Below are 18,035 nucleotides of genomic sequence, written 5' to 3'. Positions count from 1 at the left end.
TCTGCACACACACTGTTGCATTTGTGCAAGTATATCTGCCAGATAAATACCTAGCAGGGGATTTCCTGGGCCCAAGGGTACCTGTGTTTTAAATTTTGGTTGCTGTTGCCAAGTAAACCCTTTTCGAAACCAGGGTGAAGGCAAGCAGAGTGGAGTGGCTGAAACCTCAAAGTCAAGGGTCCCTTGAGGCCTGGATGGGCACTCTTGTTTGCTCCGTTTTGGGGCCGGAGAGGAAGGAGTTCCTATGTCCCCTCTTTGGGAAGTGGGTTTCTCTGAGCATGTCAGGTCCTTCCTGGGTTCGGCTCCCAGGGGCTTTCGAACATCCCTCGGGCCTTTCCGTCCTGCGCACAGAGAGGAGGCTGCTGTTTCTGTCTTCTGTCAGGCTGGTGGAAAAGTGGACACTGACGTTAAAAAGACTTTACTTCGCTGTCCTCTGAAGGCACCACCACAGCTGCTGCGGGAGAAGAGGTGACAGTCCTGCTGGCGTGCCCAGGGTGAGGGCAGGCCCCAAGGTCCTCAGGTGGCTTCCGTTCCCCCCAGGTCATGTCCTTGGGAACCCCTGGCCCTGCCTGGATGGAGGAAGCCCCGGGGCAGGGGCAGGCAGCGGGTGTGGCATCAGAAAAAGCTGAAAAACCCGCCCTGGAACTCAAAGTGGCTATAGGTGGGTGTCCTCTGGCTGGCACCGTGATTCGATTTGAAAAGGGCTAAGTGGTTGCCAAATTCTATAAAGGGGGAGTTTTCTCATAAAAAATCCGATGTCTGGCTTCTCTGAAAGTGTTACCCTGTTTCCTGGCCTGGCTGGATGCACCTTGTGGTTGCCTAGGAGGATTCTCGAACATGCGTGCGTGCATGTGTGTGTGTGTTTGTGTGTAAATGGCGTTATTGCGATGTAATACATACACTACACAATGAAAGTGTACAATTTAATGGCTTTTTGTTTATTCACAGAGTTGTGCAACGATCTACCTGAATCTATTTTAGAACATTATCGTTACCCCGGGGATTAACCCTGTACCCCTCGCTCCTGCTCCCCGGTCCTCCTCGGTCTGCTTTCTGTCTCTATAGATTTGCCTCTTCTGGACAATTCATATATGCTTACGTTTTATTGATTTATTTTTTTTTAAGATTTATTTATTTATTTGAGAGAGAGAGACAGCGCATGCGCACACTAGCCGGGGGAGGGGCAGAGGGAGAGCGAGAAGCAGCCTCCCCGCTGAGCACAAAGCCGCATGCCATGCAGGGCTCAATCCTACAACCCTGAGAGCATGACCTGAGCTGAAACCAAGAGTCAGATGCTCAGCCAACTGAGCCACACAGGTGCCCTATATATCCTTGTGTTTTAAAGACACGGGTCCGTGATGGAGCCCCGCATCGGGCTCTCTGCTCAGCGGGGGGACTGCTTCCCACCCTCCACCCCCCGCTTGCCTCTCTGCCTACTTGTGACTTCTCTCTCTGTCAAATAAATAAATAAAATCTTTAAAAAAAAAAAAAAAAGACACGGGCCCGTGGTTCAAAGGCCACATTCAGCCAGCAGACAGGTTTGTTTGGCTGTCATACTGTGTTTTAAGTTGGGGGGTTTTGAATTCTCAAACCTGGAAAGTTTGCCTACATTCCTGGGTCACTGTCTGCCTTGAACAAAACAAGTTTGGCACCTCACCCCCTGGTTCACTCTGCTGGAGTCAAGGAGCAGCTGCCCTCTTTAGAGGGGGACGGGCTCTCCTGTGAGCCCCAGTCCCCACCCCTCCCTGTTGTCTCTCTGCCTGGAAACTGAGTATTAGCGGCCATTCACTACCCTGCATGTGCTGCTGTGTTTCCTAGAGAAAAGTAGAAGGTCTCTTCAAAAAGTGAAAAACTGAAAATAAGCAGTGCCCAGAAAGCATACTCCCTTGTATTCCTTTCCTAGCTGGCTTTCGTGTCCGTGGCGTTCGAATGCAGAGACTCTGGTAGCTCCCAGTCACACCTGTCTTTTGTATGGGTTTGGCAACTTGCCGAGAGTGACCCAAAGAAATTACTTCAGAATTGATCCTTCTCGGCTTCCATCTCACGACGGACTCTGAGGATTGTTTTCCCACAACTTTCAAATGGGAAACCAAGGCACACAGATGTCAGAGTGTAGTTAAGCCCACACAGCCCAACACACAGGGGTGGGACTGGAAAGCGGTCTGGGCCGCTGTCCTCAGGCTGTAGCCCGGTTTCTCCCTCCTGCCCTTGCTCATTTTCTTTCCTTCCCCACTCCCTCCTCCTCTCCTTTCCTGCAACAGGTGTTCTCTGGGCACTGTATTGGTTTCCAGTCGCCTGGTACCAAACTACCCCAAGTCTTCGTGGCTGAAAACAACCACCATATTATGGCACATGGTTTTGCAGGTCTGTGGGGCTCCCCTGAGCAGTTCTGCCCCCAGAGTGTGGACTGGGCTTAGTCGGGGGGCTGCCTTCCACTGGGTCCTGCAACACGGCCTCACTCAAGCCAGGCGGTGGGGGCCGGCTGGGCGTCTCAGTCCTCCACGCAGCCACTCTTGTCCTGTGGGGTCTCTGGCAGCATCGCCAGGACTAGTCAACATGGCTGTTGTCTTCCAGGAGGGTGAGTCAGATGCTGTAAGGTCTCTTGATGATGTCACAAAATATTCTTGCACCCGTTTTATTGGTCAGAGCAAGTCATGGGCCAGGCTGGATTCAGGGGGAGGGAAGAGTGGATTCCCCCTCTTCCTGGGCAGGGTGGCAGAGTCAGCTTGCACAAAGGTATACAGATGGGAGGGAGTCAGAGGGACATCTCCGGAAGCCTGAGCCCCAGCTAGGTGTCAGATGTTGCTCTAGGCCCTGGGAATGCAGAGGTGAGTGAGAGGCACTAAGAACCCTGCCCTGTAGGGGCTTTCTTTCTAATGGAGGAAGATGACACAAAACAGGCAAAATACACAAGATGTTAGACAGTGATGGAGGCTGAAGAGAGAGATAAATTGGTGTAGGACGGGGAATGGTAGGGACTGTAAGGCCAAGGAAGGAGGACAGTTGAGCAAAGGCTGAAAGAAATGTGCAGTGAGCTCTGTTGATAATGGGAACAGCGGGTGCAAAGGCCCTGGGGTGAGGATGTGGTTGGTGTAGTTGGAGGGGAGTGAGCTGTGGGCACAGAGGTTGGAGAACAGATAGAGGGTCCAGATGGTATAGGGCTGGCAAGGCGTCTATTTGGTGATTGCTGAGGGAGGTCTTGGACAGGGGAGGACTTTCTTTTTTTCTAATTAAGATATAATTCATGGAACAAAACATTTACCATTTTAAAGTATACAATTCCGTGGTTATGAGTATATTCACTATTTGTGCAAACATCACCATGACCTTGTTCCAGTGCATTTCCATCCCCCGAGAAAGGAAGACCATGGCCATTAGCAGTCCGTCCCTCGTTCTCCCGCTGCCTGTTAACCTCCAACCAGCGATCTGCTTTCTGTCTCTGTGCATTTGCCTCTTCTGAACCTTGCCCCTCAAAGGAATCATGTGATGCTTGGCCTTTTGTGTCTGGCGGCTTTCACTCAGCCTCATGTGGAGCGTTACCCATGATCCAACAAGTAGCAGGTCGACATTCCTCTTGATTGCCACGTAATATTTCTTTTCTTCTTTTTCTTAAGATTTTATTTATTTATTTGACAGAGAGAGCGAGCACAAGCAGAGGGAGAGGGAGAAGCAGGCTCCCCGCTGAGCAGGGAGCCCAATGCAGGGCTCGATCCCAGGACCCTGGGATCGTGACCCGAGCTGAAGGCAGATGCTTTGCCAAATGAGCTACCAAGGTGCCTGCCACATAGTATTTCCATAGTGTGGACATGGCATATTTTGTTTGTTTGTTCATCACTTGGTGAACCTGAGTTAGTTCCACTTTTCGACTCTCATGGATAACGCACACCTTTCCTGTAAGAACAGTGTTTTTTGGGGTGCCTGGGTGGCTCAGTGGGTTAAGCCTCTGCCTTCAGCTTAGGTCATGATCTCAGGGTCCTGGGATTGAGCCCTGCATTGGGCTCTCTGCTTAGCGGGGAGTCTGCTTCCTTCTCTCTCTGCCTACTTGTGATCTCTCTCTATCAACAAACAAACAAACAAAAACAGCGTGTTTCCCGCTCCCTGGGCTCTGTGGCTGGGTCATAGGGTTACTCTGTGTTTCACCTTCTGAAGTGACGGACTGGTTTCCGCATCAGCAGCACTGGGTCCCAGCCCTCCCCGCCAGCCCGCCAGCAGTGCACGGGGATTCCAGTGGCTCCCAAAGCTCGGTGGCGTTTGTCATTGTCTAGTTTTGCAGCCGTAGCCTCTGCGATGGCCAGAGATGGTGGGGTGGGAGATCTCCAGCTGACAAGGGCTGTGGTTGTGACGGGGTCTTTCAGAGGAATAGACGGTTGCAGGGGCCAGCGAGCGAGGACTGTGCCCGGTGCCCGGGGGGCGGCGAGGGGGGCGGACGGAAGCCGTGGGCTTCGGGCTACGTTCCGAAGGCGGCACAGAGAGGATTTGCGAACCTCCGGGTGGGGCGGCCTGCGGACAAGTGCACGGAGGCTGCCCCCATCGCCTGAGCAATGGACAACGGAGTTTCCACTTGTTGAGCTGCAGAAGCCCACGGTGGAGGGCCTGCTTGTGGGGTTTTAGGTGCCTGTCACTTGTGGGCAGGGACCAGTCGCATTTCAGTTTCCTGGCATCCCTGGCTGGGAAGCTTGGACTGGCACTGTGGGAGATTGATGTAAGAAGGTAGGTGCCGTGATTCACGTGTGTTAGAAGTGCCCCTGCTGTCCCCACTGGCCGAGCCCCAAATGTCACGCTAGTCGAGCCATTTGCTTTCTTCCCCTCAGAGTGCGACCGTTTATGCCCGGGGAGTTGCACGGAAGGGCGAGGGCATTCATTTCGCTGATGGGCTGGTGGACAAGGCATGTGGACTGCAGCCGGCAGACTCTCGTTTCTGAGGCCACTTAGGGGATTATCTCGAGAGAAAATTGTCCTATGAGTGATTTGTGGGCATGGCGGGTTGGCTAATCCTGAGCTCCTTCCTGTTGGGTGGGAATGTCTCCGGCCCGTTCCTCCTCAGCTGGCCAGTCAGCAAATGCCTTCTGGGCTCTCTCCTGCTTTGGGGCCCTGCCCCAGGAGGTGGGGGGAGTGGTGAGGGACAGAAACCGTAGCTGACAGGCAGCCATAAAGGGGACACTTTTCCCAGTCTCCAAAGAGCCTCTGGTAGTGACAGACCTCAGCTCTGCACTCGGAGTGCTCAGGGTCAAATGTGGCTTCAGACATTATTAGCTGTGTGACCTTGAGTGAGTGACTTAAGCTCTCCTGTGTTTCCCAGTCCATAAACAGGGGGAAGGTATAGCCCCTGCTGTACAGAGTTCTTGTGAGAATCAAGTAAAAGACTCCACATAGAGCACTTAGCTGTTGTTTTTATTATCTAGTGAGAGAGAGACATAAAGCGGGCAGCTAATAGCACCTCCCGTGTGCTTTATGTGAGGTTAACCTCCTAACAACCCTGCCCGACGGGTGTGGCAGTTGCTGTCACAGGGGATCCCACCGAAAGGCAGAAGTCAAACCCTTGAATTCAGGTCTCACGGTTGGCCCAAGAGAAGATGGGATTTGAACCCGGGACGGACTGACCTCCTCTCGGAACACAGCGGGGTAGGGTGAGACGTGCTGCCTCTGAGCAAAAATCTTCGGGCCCCGCCGGGGAAGGAGGCGGCCCCTCCAGCTGGGGCGGGGGCACCCACATCCCTCTGCTGGTGTTGCCTTCCTCAGTGGGTCTGGGGTCTGGGGCGTCTGCACCTGCTCTCCGGAGGGAGCCTCCCTGCCCCCCCCCCCCGTCTGTGCCCTTCTCCCGTCTCATCCCTCCCTCTGCAAGCAGGAGGAAGCGCCCAGCCTTCCTGTCTCCCATGTCTGTGGCCTCTTGCCTCCTTAGCACGATAAGGGCTTCTTTTCCTATGATCTTACCTTTTGGGGGATGGAGAGAACTTCCTTTTGCCTCTCAGTTCTCCCTCCGCTGTGGTCCCCTTCCCTGTCGAGCCTCCCCCGTGCAGGCACAGAAATAGTCCCAGCTGTGAGACGAAGGTGCCAGAGTTTAAAATTGCAACTTGGTACTATTTTTACTCCAGCCGGAAAGATGTTGTGTGTTTTTTTTGTTGTTTTTTTTTTGCACAGCCGTTTATTTTGTTGTGGTAGCGACAGCTCCTGCCACAAGCAGCGGGCCCTGGTGGGGCGTCAGCCTCTCTGCCAGGATGAGTGGGCGATGAGGGGAGCCTTCAGGTGTCAGGGTGCTGGGACCAAAAGTGTCTGGGGTCGCCTTCCTGGAGCAGAAGGGTCTGGCCCGGTGAGCCGAACAGGTGGCTTACGTTCTCAGCGCACTTTCTTCCCAAAGGCCTCGTCGTTACAGAAACAAAACAAAACCAAAAAACTGGTATTTTAGAAGTCGTGAACACGGTACATACTTGAGGAGGGATAAAAAAGGTTCAGGCTGATTTTTGCACAACTGATTTGAACGGGGTGTAGACCGGAAGACCCTTCCACAGTCATGTTCAAATTGGCCCATGCTTGGCAGGACATGAACCTATGCTACCATTTAAAAATTGGGACATATGGGGCGCCTGAGTGGCTCAGTAATTAAGCATCTACCTTCGGCTCAGGTCATGATATCAGGGTCCTGGGATCCAGCCCCGCGTCAGGCTCTCTGCTCAGCAGGGAGCCTGCTTCCCTTCCTCTCTCTCTGCCTGCCTCTCTGCCTACTTGTGATCTCTGCCTGTCAAATAAATAAATAAAATCTTTTTTTTAAAAAAATGGGACATTTTCCATAACATTAAGATTCCTGGCTTCTCTTGAAAAACACAGCCCCAAGTCTGTGTTTACTGATGGCTGCTGGCTGTTCTAGATTTGGGCAAGCACTTTTCAGATCACTGCAAAACCCCGGAGGCCTGCTTTACTCTTTGATGTTACTCATGATGTAATTCCCCATCCCCGGTACCTCAAGGTTTGAACCCTTCAGATAACATAAAACACTTGAGGCTCCCTTGTCAGACCCTGTTCCCCAATTCTACTCCCCAGGGCCAAGGACAAGCCATTAACAGGTTGCCAAATAAAGTAGGGGATGCCCAGTTCAATTTGAATTTTGGATTGAATGATCGTTTAGTGCAAGTTCATCTCCTAATTATTAGCAGTTTGGTCTGTATGATTCCAGGCCTTTCTGGTAAACCACGTATGTCCTTCGTGCGTTGTTACGAGGATGGGTTTCTATTTCCATCTCTTCTGCATCTTTTGTGAGCGTTCCGTGGTGTTTGTTAGGGGGTGTTTCTCACAATGTGTAAGAGCTCTGAGGCTGTGGACTCAAGCCCAATGGGAATCCTGGGCTCCCCACCTGCTACCTGTGTGACCTCTAGCAGACTTCCCTCGCCCCTGAGGCTCAGTTTCCTCATCCGAACAATGGGGTGATGCAGGTAGCTCTGTCCTGCTTCCTGCTAGTTTTCACTCATCTCCTCCCTGTGACATCTGCACGGAGTGGATGGCCGGTGGTGGCTTTAACCAGGCCTCTGTCCACGGGCATCAAGATCGCCGCCAGCTTATCACGATTTTAAATGAGGCTAGGAGAGATTTTGAAAAGGAAAAGGAGGTCTGAAGGGAACTGGGCAGATAATCCTAAGATTTAGTTTGCTTTAAAAAAAAAAAAAAATTGAAGGGCGTTTGTCTCCGTGGAAACCACTTGCTAATCTCCAGGATATTGTCTCTCTTCAGGCGAAGGAGGTGGAGGAGACCATCGAAGGGATGCTCCTCAGGCTGGAAGAGTTCTGCAGCCTGACTGACATGGTGAGTGCCTGCCTGAGAGGCGTGGATTTAGGCCCAGGCCAGACTCCAGGCCCTTCCTGGGGTTTTCTGGGGAAACCATTTTGGTGGTGATTTAGCAACCAGAAGGAATGGGGCAGCAGCCAGCGGTGAGAGGAAAGCCACACACACACTCTCTCACACTCTCTCTCGCTCTCTCTCAACACCAAGGCTTCCTGAGGCGGCCATCTTGATAACGCCCATCCCATCCCCCCCCCCCCCATGGCTCTTATTCCACCGAGGAGCCTGGAGTGGGCCACCAGGTGGCACTCTCGGGCACCGATGCGGGGAGCCGTTCAGCGGGGATGCTAAGACTATATTTAACTTTCCTAGGCTCTGCGCCGGTCCGCCAGGCAAACATGGAGACAGCCAGGAAATGGCTTCAGGCCTGCAGGGCCTAGAGGAGCCTCCAGCCCAGGCTGTAGCCTGAGGCAGGGGTGGGCATCAGGTTCCTTCCCGAATCCCTTGGCTGGTGAAGAAGGTGGAAGATGGTGCCTTAGGCCCAGAAGACAAGGTCTCCACTCCAAATTCTGTAAAAATCTCTAGATCCTTGGGTCCCCAGGATGGTAGCCAGCCAGGTGTGACCCTGAGGAGCAATGATAGAATTTTCTAGAAACTTTCAGCACCCTGGGTTGAAGGCTTCTGCCCAAAGGCCCAAAGGGCAGAGTTCCATATTGTGGTGAGGCCCTGCCTGTCCCCGGAGTGGAGGAAGCCCGGCTGGGCCCAGTGGGGTAGATTTGTGCCCCTGTGAAGCAGGTGTCTGGGGAAGTGTTTGTGAGAGCCCAAGGGTGTAACAGTAACAGCAGCCTCGGACGTACTTGGTGCCGGGCACGATGCGAAGCGTTTTTCCATGTCACCCCATTTCTCCTTGAAGCATCGTGAGACGAGGGGCGCCATGTCGTCCCCATTCATTCAGCAGACCTACCTCATGCCGCCCTCTGGGGACGCAGCAGTGAACAAGACAGAAACATCCCCAAGAGGACCTGTATGTGCTTCTCTCTTGAGAACCAATTTTCTAGTTTGGGTGTGGGTCCAGGTGGGAGCCGGGTAATGAGAAAGACTTTATTGACTGATTGATTTAGATTTTATTTATTTATTAGGGAGAGATAGAGAGAGAGCACACGGGCAGGGGGAGAGGAAGGGGGAGAGGGAGAAGCAGACTTCCTGCTGGGCAGGGAGCCTGACCTGGGACTTGATCCCAGGACCCTGAGATCACGACCTGAGCCAAAGGCAGATGATTAACCCACTGAGTCACCCAGGCGCCCTGAGACAGACTTTAAACAGCCCGGACAATCCTTCCTTCATCACCAGCCACTGGACACCTTCCCTGACTGGGTGCCTTGGTGAGCCTGAGGGTAAAGAGAGATTCAGCTCTGTCTCCAGTTCCCCCCTCCTGTAGGAGTCCCCCGTGTGACCAGGGCTGTCACCTAGAGTTGAGGAACCAGCCTGAAGTTGTGTTCAAGGTGCAAAGGGAGACTGCAGAGGTTTTGAAGAGGGAGAAGAGGTTCTAGAAGGAACTGGGCACATGATCCTAAGACTTAATTTGCTTTTTAACAAAAAAAGAAGAAGAAGAAGAAGAAGAAGAAGAAGAGCAGAGGCATTAAATTCTGCCTGGAAAATTGGGAAAGCTTTGCCGAACAGGTGGTGATTAATTTGGGGCTTGAAGAAGGAACAGAAAGAATTCAGCTGCTGGGGAGGGCGAATGTCCAGGCAGAGGCACTGACCCATGGGTATGGTGTGCTGGCACAGTGTGGACCATGGGGGCCCACAGGCAGGGGGTGGATCTGGAAGATGGGTGAACTGGTGACCTAGGGACACTTTGTTCTCAAGTTCAGCCATCCAGCCCCTTGAAAGGAGACCCACTCCCTGCCGGAGGGGAGAGCTTGGAGCAGGAGTCAACCTGGATGGGCAGAGGTGCTCAGCCATCCCGCCTTAGGGACTGTCCAGGCTTCCTGGCGTGGCAGGAGGGAGCCTGTGTGTGTGTGTGTGTGTGTGTGTCACCTGGAGGCCAAGGTGTCGGGCAGCGCTGACAAGGCCCATCCCTAACCAGAAGCCTGGAGATACATTTATGCAAAGATTTTAAGACTGAGATCGTACATGACCCATGGACCCAGTCCCACCTGCAGATATGTTGGATATTTCTGGAAGGAAAAGAAAAAGGAATTTGCTGCTGACATTTATAGAATGTCATGCAAAAAAATGAGGTTTTCTGGCTTCTTCTGGAAGAGCAAAGATCTGGCTCCCTCGGGGTGTGCTTGGTCCCACCTGCCCAGCATCAGCAAGGGTGGCTTAGGGTCTTTCCCACTGTGGACAGCATGTGAGCTCTCCAGCTGGTCACCGTCCACGGTTCCTGTGGGGGCTCCCCGACTCCATGGCCACCTGCCAGGTATATCCGTCACGTGCTTGTGCGTTTTATGGCAGAGTATGTTTCTCTGTACTTTGGGCCCTACTGAAAGCAGGAAAATGAAACCAGACCAAGAGGGTCCTGTGTTTCAAGAAAGGGAAGAGAGTGGGTTTCCCATGGGAGGGAAGACCATTTCATGAGTTTATATGTAAACAAGTGTGCATGCGTTAAGAGAACATGTCAGGTACGATGATTTTTTTGGCCCCTGCCACAATGCTCAGTGCTGACGCCATTTCGATTATGGAAATCCTCCTGCCCCAATGGGTGAGGCTCAATTTACCTTGAGTGTCTGTCCACATGGCACAGAGAGAGGGGTCCAGTTCTCAGCCTTGGCTTGGGACCTCCTTCTCTCTTTTGATCCAAGCTAGGAATAAGTGGGGACCTCAGGGGAGCAGGTGATGTCACAACACGGACACTGTCCCCTGGGTCCCTGCGTTGGCCTTTGGAAACACTGATCACATTAGAAATCTGAGAGACGCCAGGCTCCCTGCACAGTCCAGAGAGAAGCAGCTCTGTTTCCGATCAAATCAGACTCTCAGAAGCAAGAGTCTGGCTTCCTGTTGGATACATTAGCTCCACGGTCAGCCTGTCCCTGACCACTCTGTGTGGCTGGAATTCATGGCCCTGCGCCTGCCACCTGTTTAGACCTTAGATATAATGCTAGTCACTGCCACTTTGAGCTCTGACTCTTCCTGCTCTGGGGCCTTAGGCATAGCATGTCCCCTCTCGGTACCTTTCTTTTCCCTTCTGTAAAATGGACATAATGGTCCATAATGCATCACACTATCCCAAAACTTAGAGGTGTCAATCAACAACCAATGTATTATGCGGGCCAGGGCAGGGCACAGAGGGGATGGTTCATCCAAGCTACATGCCACCTGCTGGGGCAGGGATTTCCAAGGTGGCTCCTTCTCTTGCTTGTGACGTCTGGGCTAGGAATGCTGGGTGGCTGGGGACGGGCTGGTGTCATTTGTCCCCATGCAGCCTCTCCTCAGGGCTAGCTCGGGCTCCTGCAGCGGGGCATCCCGCCTCCCGCAGCAAGCGTTCCGACAGATGGGAAGTAGAAGCTGCCAGTTCTCTGGAGGGCTCAGGATGGAAATTGACACAGTCTCACTTCTGTCCTGTTTTACTGGTCGAAACTGTCAGGTAGCACACCCAGATCCAGGGGGAGAGGTCCCAGACCCCTGTGTCTATGGAAGGAATGGAAAGGATTTGTAGTCCTCTTTAATCTGCAAACCAAGTCCTTCTCCTAAGTGTTACGGGGTGGACTCAATGAGGCGGGGATGTGCCCGTTACATCCTCTAGACTGACCACAACAACAAAGACCGACAGTACCAAGTGTGGGCGAGCACGGAGCCCAGAGACACCTGCTCACACATCGGTGGAAGCACAAAACGCCCGGCCCCTTGGGAAACGGTCCAGCAGATTCTTACCAAGTCATACATGCGCTGACCCTACTCCATTCCAGCAGCTGCCGCGCGAGGTGATTACCCGAGAGACGAAAATGAGAGTCTGCGAAGACCCGAACACAAGTGTACCGAGCCGCCTTGTTCATGATGCCCCAAACCGGAAGCAACCTTTTTTTTTTTTAAGACTTTATTTATTTATTTGACAGACAGAGATCACAAGTAGGCAGAGAGGCAGGCAGAGAGAGAGTAAGGAAAGCAGGCTCCCTGCTGACCAGAGAGCCTGATGCAGGGCTCGATCCCAGGACCCTGAGATCATGACCTGAGCCGAAGGCAGAGGCTTCACCCACTGAGGCACCCAGGCGCCCCCGGAAGCAACCTTAATGCAGAAGAGTGAAGTGGCCCGAACGCCGTGGGTACCTCTCCTGAACGTGAAGTGGTAGAAGGAGTCAGACACGGAACACCTGGTGTCGGAATCTGGTTCATGGTTTGCCCCGGGAGGGCGGTCATGACCGGAAACTCTTTGGTGATGGGCCGTCCTACACGTTGGTTGGGGTGGGGCTGACACAGATGTGGACACACGCACTCGTTCACCCCGCCATCCGCTTGAGGCCGGGGCCCTTCGCCGCTGTCATTTTCTATGTTCAGTTAAAAATAACTGCTTAGGGGCGCCTGGGTGGCTCAGTGGGTTAAGCCTCTGCCTTCAGCTCAGGTCATGATCCCAGGGTCCTGGGATCAAGCCTCACATTGGGCTCTCTGCTTAGCAGGGAGCCTGCTTCCTCCTCTCTCTCTGCCTGCCTCTCTGCCTACTTGTGATCTCTGTCTGTCAAATAAATAAATAAAATCTTTAAAAAAAAAAAAATAACTGCTTAGCCAGGTGCCAGGTCTGTAGGAGGTGACCCACGGGTGGTGGCTCCCAAGGTCACCGTCATCATCACCAGAGCAGCAGAAGGCCGTGACACCCAAGAGGATTTGTAGAGCCTTCAGCTCAGTGCCCTCTGGAGCTTGGGCCCCTTGTCCGGGCCCTCCCTCCCTGGCAGGGAGCAGGCTCTTACTTTGCTCACATGGATGGAGAAAATTCCTTGTTGGCCTTGGGCCAGCACTTGCATTTGGCATTGGTGGGAGTTCTTGGGTCAAGTGCACTTGGCTGTCCTTCCTGGAGGCCCTGAATCATCCTGGACAGCCGTCTTTGCTCAGCGAGAACCCCCGCGTCCGCTGCCCAGCTCCGGGGAGGTGGGAGACCAGGCTGGAGAAGGGTCTGCTGGGTGCTCAGGCAGGTAAACCTGGCTGGGGGTTCGTCCTGGCAGAGTCTCAACCCGCATTGGCTCTTCACTGACCTCTCTTTGCTCAGATGCATGTGAAGTGGGCATGAGGACAGAAACGTCTTGCTTTCCTTTGACTTCCCTATAAGAAGAGAGCACATGGGGTGGCCACAGACACCGGGGAGACTCTAGGGAGTGGTGGGGATTGTGGTTAACCAAAGGAGACAGCTGTCACCCAGCTCCAGGTGATTGCTGTCACATGGGGCATGGACCCAGGATGGCCAGGTACTCTGCTTTTTCACAAGAAGCTAGAAATCTGAGCTTCTAAGGGAAATATGCCTCATTTTAAGATTGTGGCGCCAAAAGGCGTGGGTGCGCTTTGGTTTTTTCAGACGTGACATGGGCTGTCTCCCCAAGGCCCTGCAGAACATGCGTGTGGACCTCTGATGTCACCGGTAGCCTCAGACCAACCAGGATAGGAACCTGCCATCTCCTGCATGGTAGCCTGTGACCTTGGGCCGGCTCCTTTTGTCTTCCTGTCTTTGCTTTGTCCTCCGCCAGGAAAGGTTGAAGATAAAATCGGTTCTGAGTCACAGGACCCGTTCTCAGCACGTGGTGAAAGTTTGTGGCGCGCTGGCGTGGTGCCCCTCCAACCTCATTTTCGCCTTCCAGTTCCCAGCTCACAGGGGAGCCACAAGAAACGTTTGGGGGCCGTTGAGACCCTGAGGATTACTCTCTACTCCCCCCACACACACATGCAGCCTGCCATCCGGGCGTGTGTAGATGGCTCCCCATTGCCCACGATTCCCGTGAACAGGTGTCTTCAGAAAGAGGCCTTGGCTGGCCCAGACCCTCTCTTCCTTGGCTTCCTTCAGAGCCGGAGGAGGGGACGGACAAGCTCCGTGAATCTCCTCTTGTACCAACCCTTCTCTCCGGTCGGGGGGTCACTAGGACCAGACCCTCCTGATTTGCTTCGTTCTCACCCTACTCATTTCTCTAGAAATTAGCAGAAAGAAAAGATGTGCGTTTGGTCCGCCACGTTCTGACCCAGCACAGCCGTGAGTTATCTGCTCTTTGTTGCCTCACCGAACCTTGGTGATTTCTCCAGAGTTTAGCCTTGCTGGCGGGGCAGGGGGAAATGGGTGTGTCTCTAGAGATTTGGCCTTGGGAGAAGAAAAGGAAGATAGTGAGAGCTTCCCCCCAACCAGCCTAAAAAATGCAGGCGCCCGTGGGAGCCAGGCAGGATCTGGGCCCGAGTGAAGGGGGTTGGGGGTGAGGCATTAGGGAGGCATGGTGACTGTGTCCCAGAGAGCTCGTGCCCTGCCTTTGGGGGAGCAGCCCCTGCTCAGCCCAGCCCTCCGTGCCTGGGAGACGCAGGCCCGGTGTTGCCACAGGGGCAGACTTTCAAGACACCTTGTAAAGCCCTGCTTAATCACGGGAGCATTTTAAAGCCATGTTTATATGTTTTGTTTTGCAATAGTTTTAGATTTACAGGAAGCGTGCAGGGTGGTACAGAGGGTGCCCGCGCGCCCGCTCCCCCCGCCTCTCCCCTAACCCCGGACCCCGCCCCAGGGCTAGCAACTCGCATGGCCTTAGCTCCTTTGCTGGAGCTGAGAAACCAGCAGGGGCGTCTTGATTTTCCTTTTGCAGGCTCCCCACGAACGCCCTCTTTCTTGTCCAGGATCCCACACTGCTTTTAGTCGTCCCCTCCACGCTGTCTCCTCCTCCGTGACTTCTCTGTCTTCCCCAGCCTCTCATGACCTTGGCCATTTTGCGGAGCTCTGCTCAGATATTTCATAGGAGACCTTTAGCTTGGCTTTGTCTGTTATTTTACCAGTGGTTGGATGGGGGTGGCGGGTTTCTGGAGAGAATCTGCTGAGCTAAGGGGCCTTTTTGTGGCATCATGAGGGGCACATGGCCCCCGTGGTCCTCTTCCTGTAGCCTGTGTTCCATCGTTTCTTCCTGACAGACTCGCATGGGTTCATTTTGTCCTTCGGGTTCTAATCCCATATGGCCTTACATTTTCTATTGTCCTGATTATTCCCCCTTCAGTCATTTGGTCTTTCCGGTTGGCTCCTGTGATCCTTTGACAAGCCCCGTCCTTTATCTTTGCAGATGCTTCCTTACAGAGCACCTGGACCACCGACAACTCTAGAGCTCAGGGGCATGAGTTTGAGCCCCACACTGGGTGTAGATATAACCTAAGGAAAAAGAAGTTTAAAAGCAAACAACAATCACATACATTCTGGCACTAGAAGGTTCTCCAGGGGCTTGTCTTGCCTGCCCCAGCTCTAGAATCAGCCATCTCTCCTAAGAGCCCCTCTGGACTCTTCAAGTCAGAAATTAAGTCAAATTAAAAAATACTCAGACACTTTGCGAGCCACACAAGGTGCAGGTGTGGGCTCCACCCAGTCAGAGATGGTCTCGTTTAACCTCCAGAGCATTCTTTCAAGAGAAGTACTTGTATGGTCCCCATCTTATAGACTAGGAAACCGAGGCACTGGGAGGTCAGGGCAGAGACAGGCCAGGTGGCGGGACGCTGGATGCCAGCCTCTCAGGACCTGTCTGTGCCCTTGGGGGACCAGGGCGTGGGACAGGGGTGTACCAGGACAGTGACTTGGAGCCAGGTGCCCAGGGAGATGGCAGCTCCATGACTAGAGGAGGGGAACCAGGAGGGGAGAGTTTGGTTTTGGACACTCGGGGGATGGGGTCGCTTCCGAGACCCGGGAAGTGGGGGATTGTCATCCCACAGGGTGACAGGAGCAGAACTCTAGGACCACAAGAAGCTTCATACATTTGGGCAGGAAAAGGAGGGAAAACAGAAACAGTTTTCCAATCATTTCTGAAATTTCAGAATTAATTTCTGAAATTCATTTCTGAAATTAAAATAAAAATGTACTGAGTTATCGCTGCATTTGTTATTTTCTGCTGGTTAACACATTTTCCCAAAACTCTTGGTCCCCACTACCTGGCAGTGCCTGGGGCTCAGGAGTCCAAGCGGCCGCACCAGGTGGTCCGTGGGGTCCTGCTCACACGGGCTCCTGGCAAGGCGTCGGTTCACCCGGGGCAGGACCGCGCGGGTAGCTGCAGCAGCAGTTGTGTGTGGCCTCCATTCTGCACGGGCAGGTGGCTGGAGGCTGCGCTCTGTCCCCAGCCACGTAGCCTCTCTGCCATGGCAATTGGCTGGTGACAGAGAGGCCAGGTGAAACAGAAGATGGGGGAGAGAGGGAGCACACATGAGCGAGAGAGAGAGAGAGAGAAGGCCAGCAAGCTGGAGGGACAATCTTCTGGAACCTTGTCTCCAGAGTGACCTCTCTTCCTTTTGGCTGAGTCCTCTCTGTTAGAGGTCAATCTCCAGGGCTGATCCCTGGTCCAGGGGAGGGGACCCCACAGGAGGCAGTAGTCACTGGGGACCATGTCGGGCGCTGCCTGCACGAGCCGCACCAGGCACTCCTGCCAGATGCTGGCTCCTCACCGCACGCCAAGGAAGCAAGGACAACCACGACTGCTTTCCCGTCCAGGGAAGCAAAGCAGGGCTCAGAGGGGTGCGGTGACTTGCCAGGGTCACACAGCTCACGGTGGGTAGACCCGAACTCACACACCAGGCTGAGCCCTGCGTCCGGCTCCTAGCGTCCCCACTGGTGTTCTCCGATGGTCCCCGCCGCACCCCGACTCCAGCGCAGCTTTGGAACTTGCCTGAAAACACTTCCCAGCTGACCCCAGAGGGGAAGGGGTCTGGGAATCTGCACCGGGTGGGTCTCCCTCAGGGGATCCTGATGCTCCCTAGCATCCGAGAGCAAGCTCTGCCGCCTCCCTGCTCCGAAGGAGATGCTAACGTGGAGACAGTCTCTCTCTCTCTCTCTCTCTCGCCGAGGGGTTAGGCTTGGTCCTTTGGCTCTTGAAGAAAATCGAGGCCTAGGTGTCCGATTTCGGAGATCAAGGGAAACATGTGGCTTTGTAAAGGTCATAGGCACTTTTGGAGCCCTTCCAAGCAGAAGCAACATGAGATGCCGTGTGTGGGGGACGCTCGGTGCGGCGTGGACAGACACGGCGCCCTTGGAGCCACGAGAGCTGCAGTTTCCATTCTCGTTGCTCACAGACGTCAGTAATCGCGATCGACTTAGTACCATTAATTTCAGTGCAGTGACAACTCTCAGCTTGGGTTCCGAGGAGAGACTCGGCTTCTCTCCGTTGGCTCCGGCTGAGTGGTTCAGAAAACGGGGCCCTTCCGTCGGGCACTGGTATTGTCAGGTATTTGTGGGGGAACCAATTGGTGGTTCAGTAAGTAACAGCTGGGTAGGTCTGGGGCCTGAGAGGCGGTGGGCTTGGCCCCCACCTGGGATTCTGGGCTATTCCTGGGCCCATCCCTGTGCAGGATGCCGCCAGGTCTCGGCAGACCTCGGCGAACCAAGAGGCGGGCAGGAGCCTGGGGTACCCAGGCAGGGGGCCTGATGAGCTGTCTTGTTCCTTGCAGATCAGGAGCGACACTTCACAGATCTTGGAGGAAAACATCCCGCTCCTTCAGGCCAAAGTGACAGAAATGCGTGGCATCTATGCCAAAGTGAACCAGCTAGAGGTGGGTTCGGGACTGTGAGCTTTCTTTGTGAGATCCGTGGGCTCATTCTGGGTCTTTTGTCCTGTCTTCCGAAATGCTGATCTGGCCTCGAGAGTGTCGGGCATGAGACCCAGTGCAGGGGCTTGGTGGCAAAAGAGGGTCTGCATTTACCTGGTATTTTTAAAAATACGACAAATACAAATTTATATAAAGTACCCCACTTAAAAATCAGGGTACTTTTTAAAATAAAAATCTGACTTTTAAGCTGCTTTTGTGAAGTCAAAACTTGGATAGCACTTAGCCCACATTTTTAAAATACTTTAAATACTTTAATCTCGAGGTTTATTTCTTGAGGTATAAATACATAAAGTCTACACATCGTAAGTGTATGGCTCAGTGAATTTTTACACACATAAACTCCCCTATGAGGATGATCCATATTGAGAAGCAGAATGTTTCCAAGCCGTGGGCTGTGTTTTTGTGCAGCCAATGGCAGCCGCCCCTCAGGTGGGGCCCGTGTCCCGCAGCTGACCGCAGTCCCCACCATGCCCTGTTGCCTCACTGCTGACTTACCTCATCCGCATCCTTTTTGTGGAAGCCCC

The 18,035-nt window shown here is 53.5% G+C and overlaps 1 protein-coding gene across 4 annotated transcripts in view; it reads left to right on the top strand.

The window, feature by feature from the left end:
* The window catches only part of BCAS4 (breast carcinoma amplified sequence 4), a 55,430-nt gene that overhangs the window by 7,520 nt on the left and 29,875 nt on the right, over positions 1-18,035 (top strand). For 3 of the 4 annotated variants that reach the window (XM_004746204.3, XM_004746202.3, XM_045082085.1), the window contains exons 2-3: positions 7,720-7,791; positions 17,353-17,454. In XM_004746204.3, coding sequence (XP_004746261.1) covers positions 7,720-7,791; positions 17,353-17,454 — 174 coding nt within the window. The remainder of the gene's footprint in view (positions 1-7,719; positions 7,792-17,352; positions 17,455-18,035) is intronic. The other variant, XM_045082086.1, reaches the window with a different exon arrangement.

This window comes from Mustela putorius, unplaced genomic scaffold, assembly GCF_011764305.1.
Source record: "Mustela putorius furo isolate JIRA1106 unplaced genomic scaffold, ASM1176430v1.1 tig00000592_pilon_pilon_pilon, whole genome shotgun sequence".
Lineage (NCBI taxonomy): Eukaryota > Metazoa > Chordata > Mammalia > Carnivora > Mustelidae > Mustela > Mustela putorius.
The sequence above is the reverse complement of the archived record's forward strand: the minus strand, read 5'-3'. Positions and strand labels throughout refer to the sequence as shown.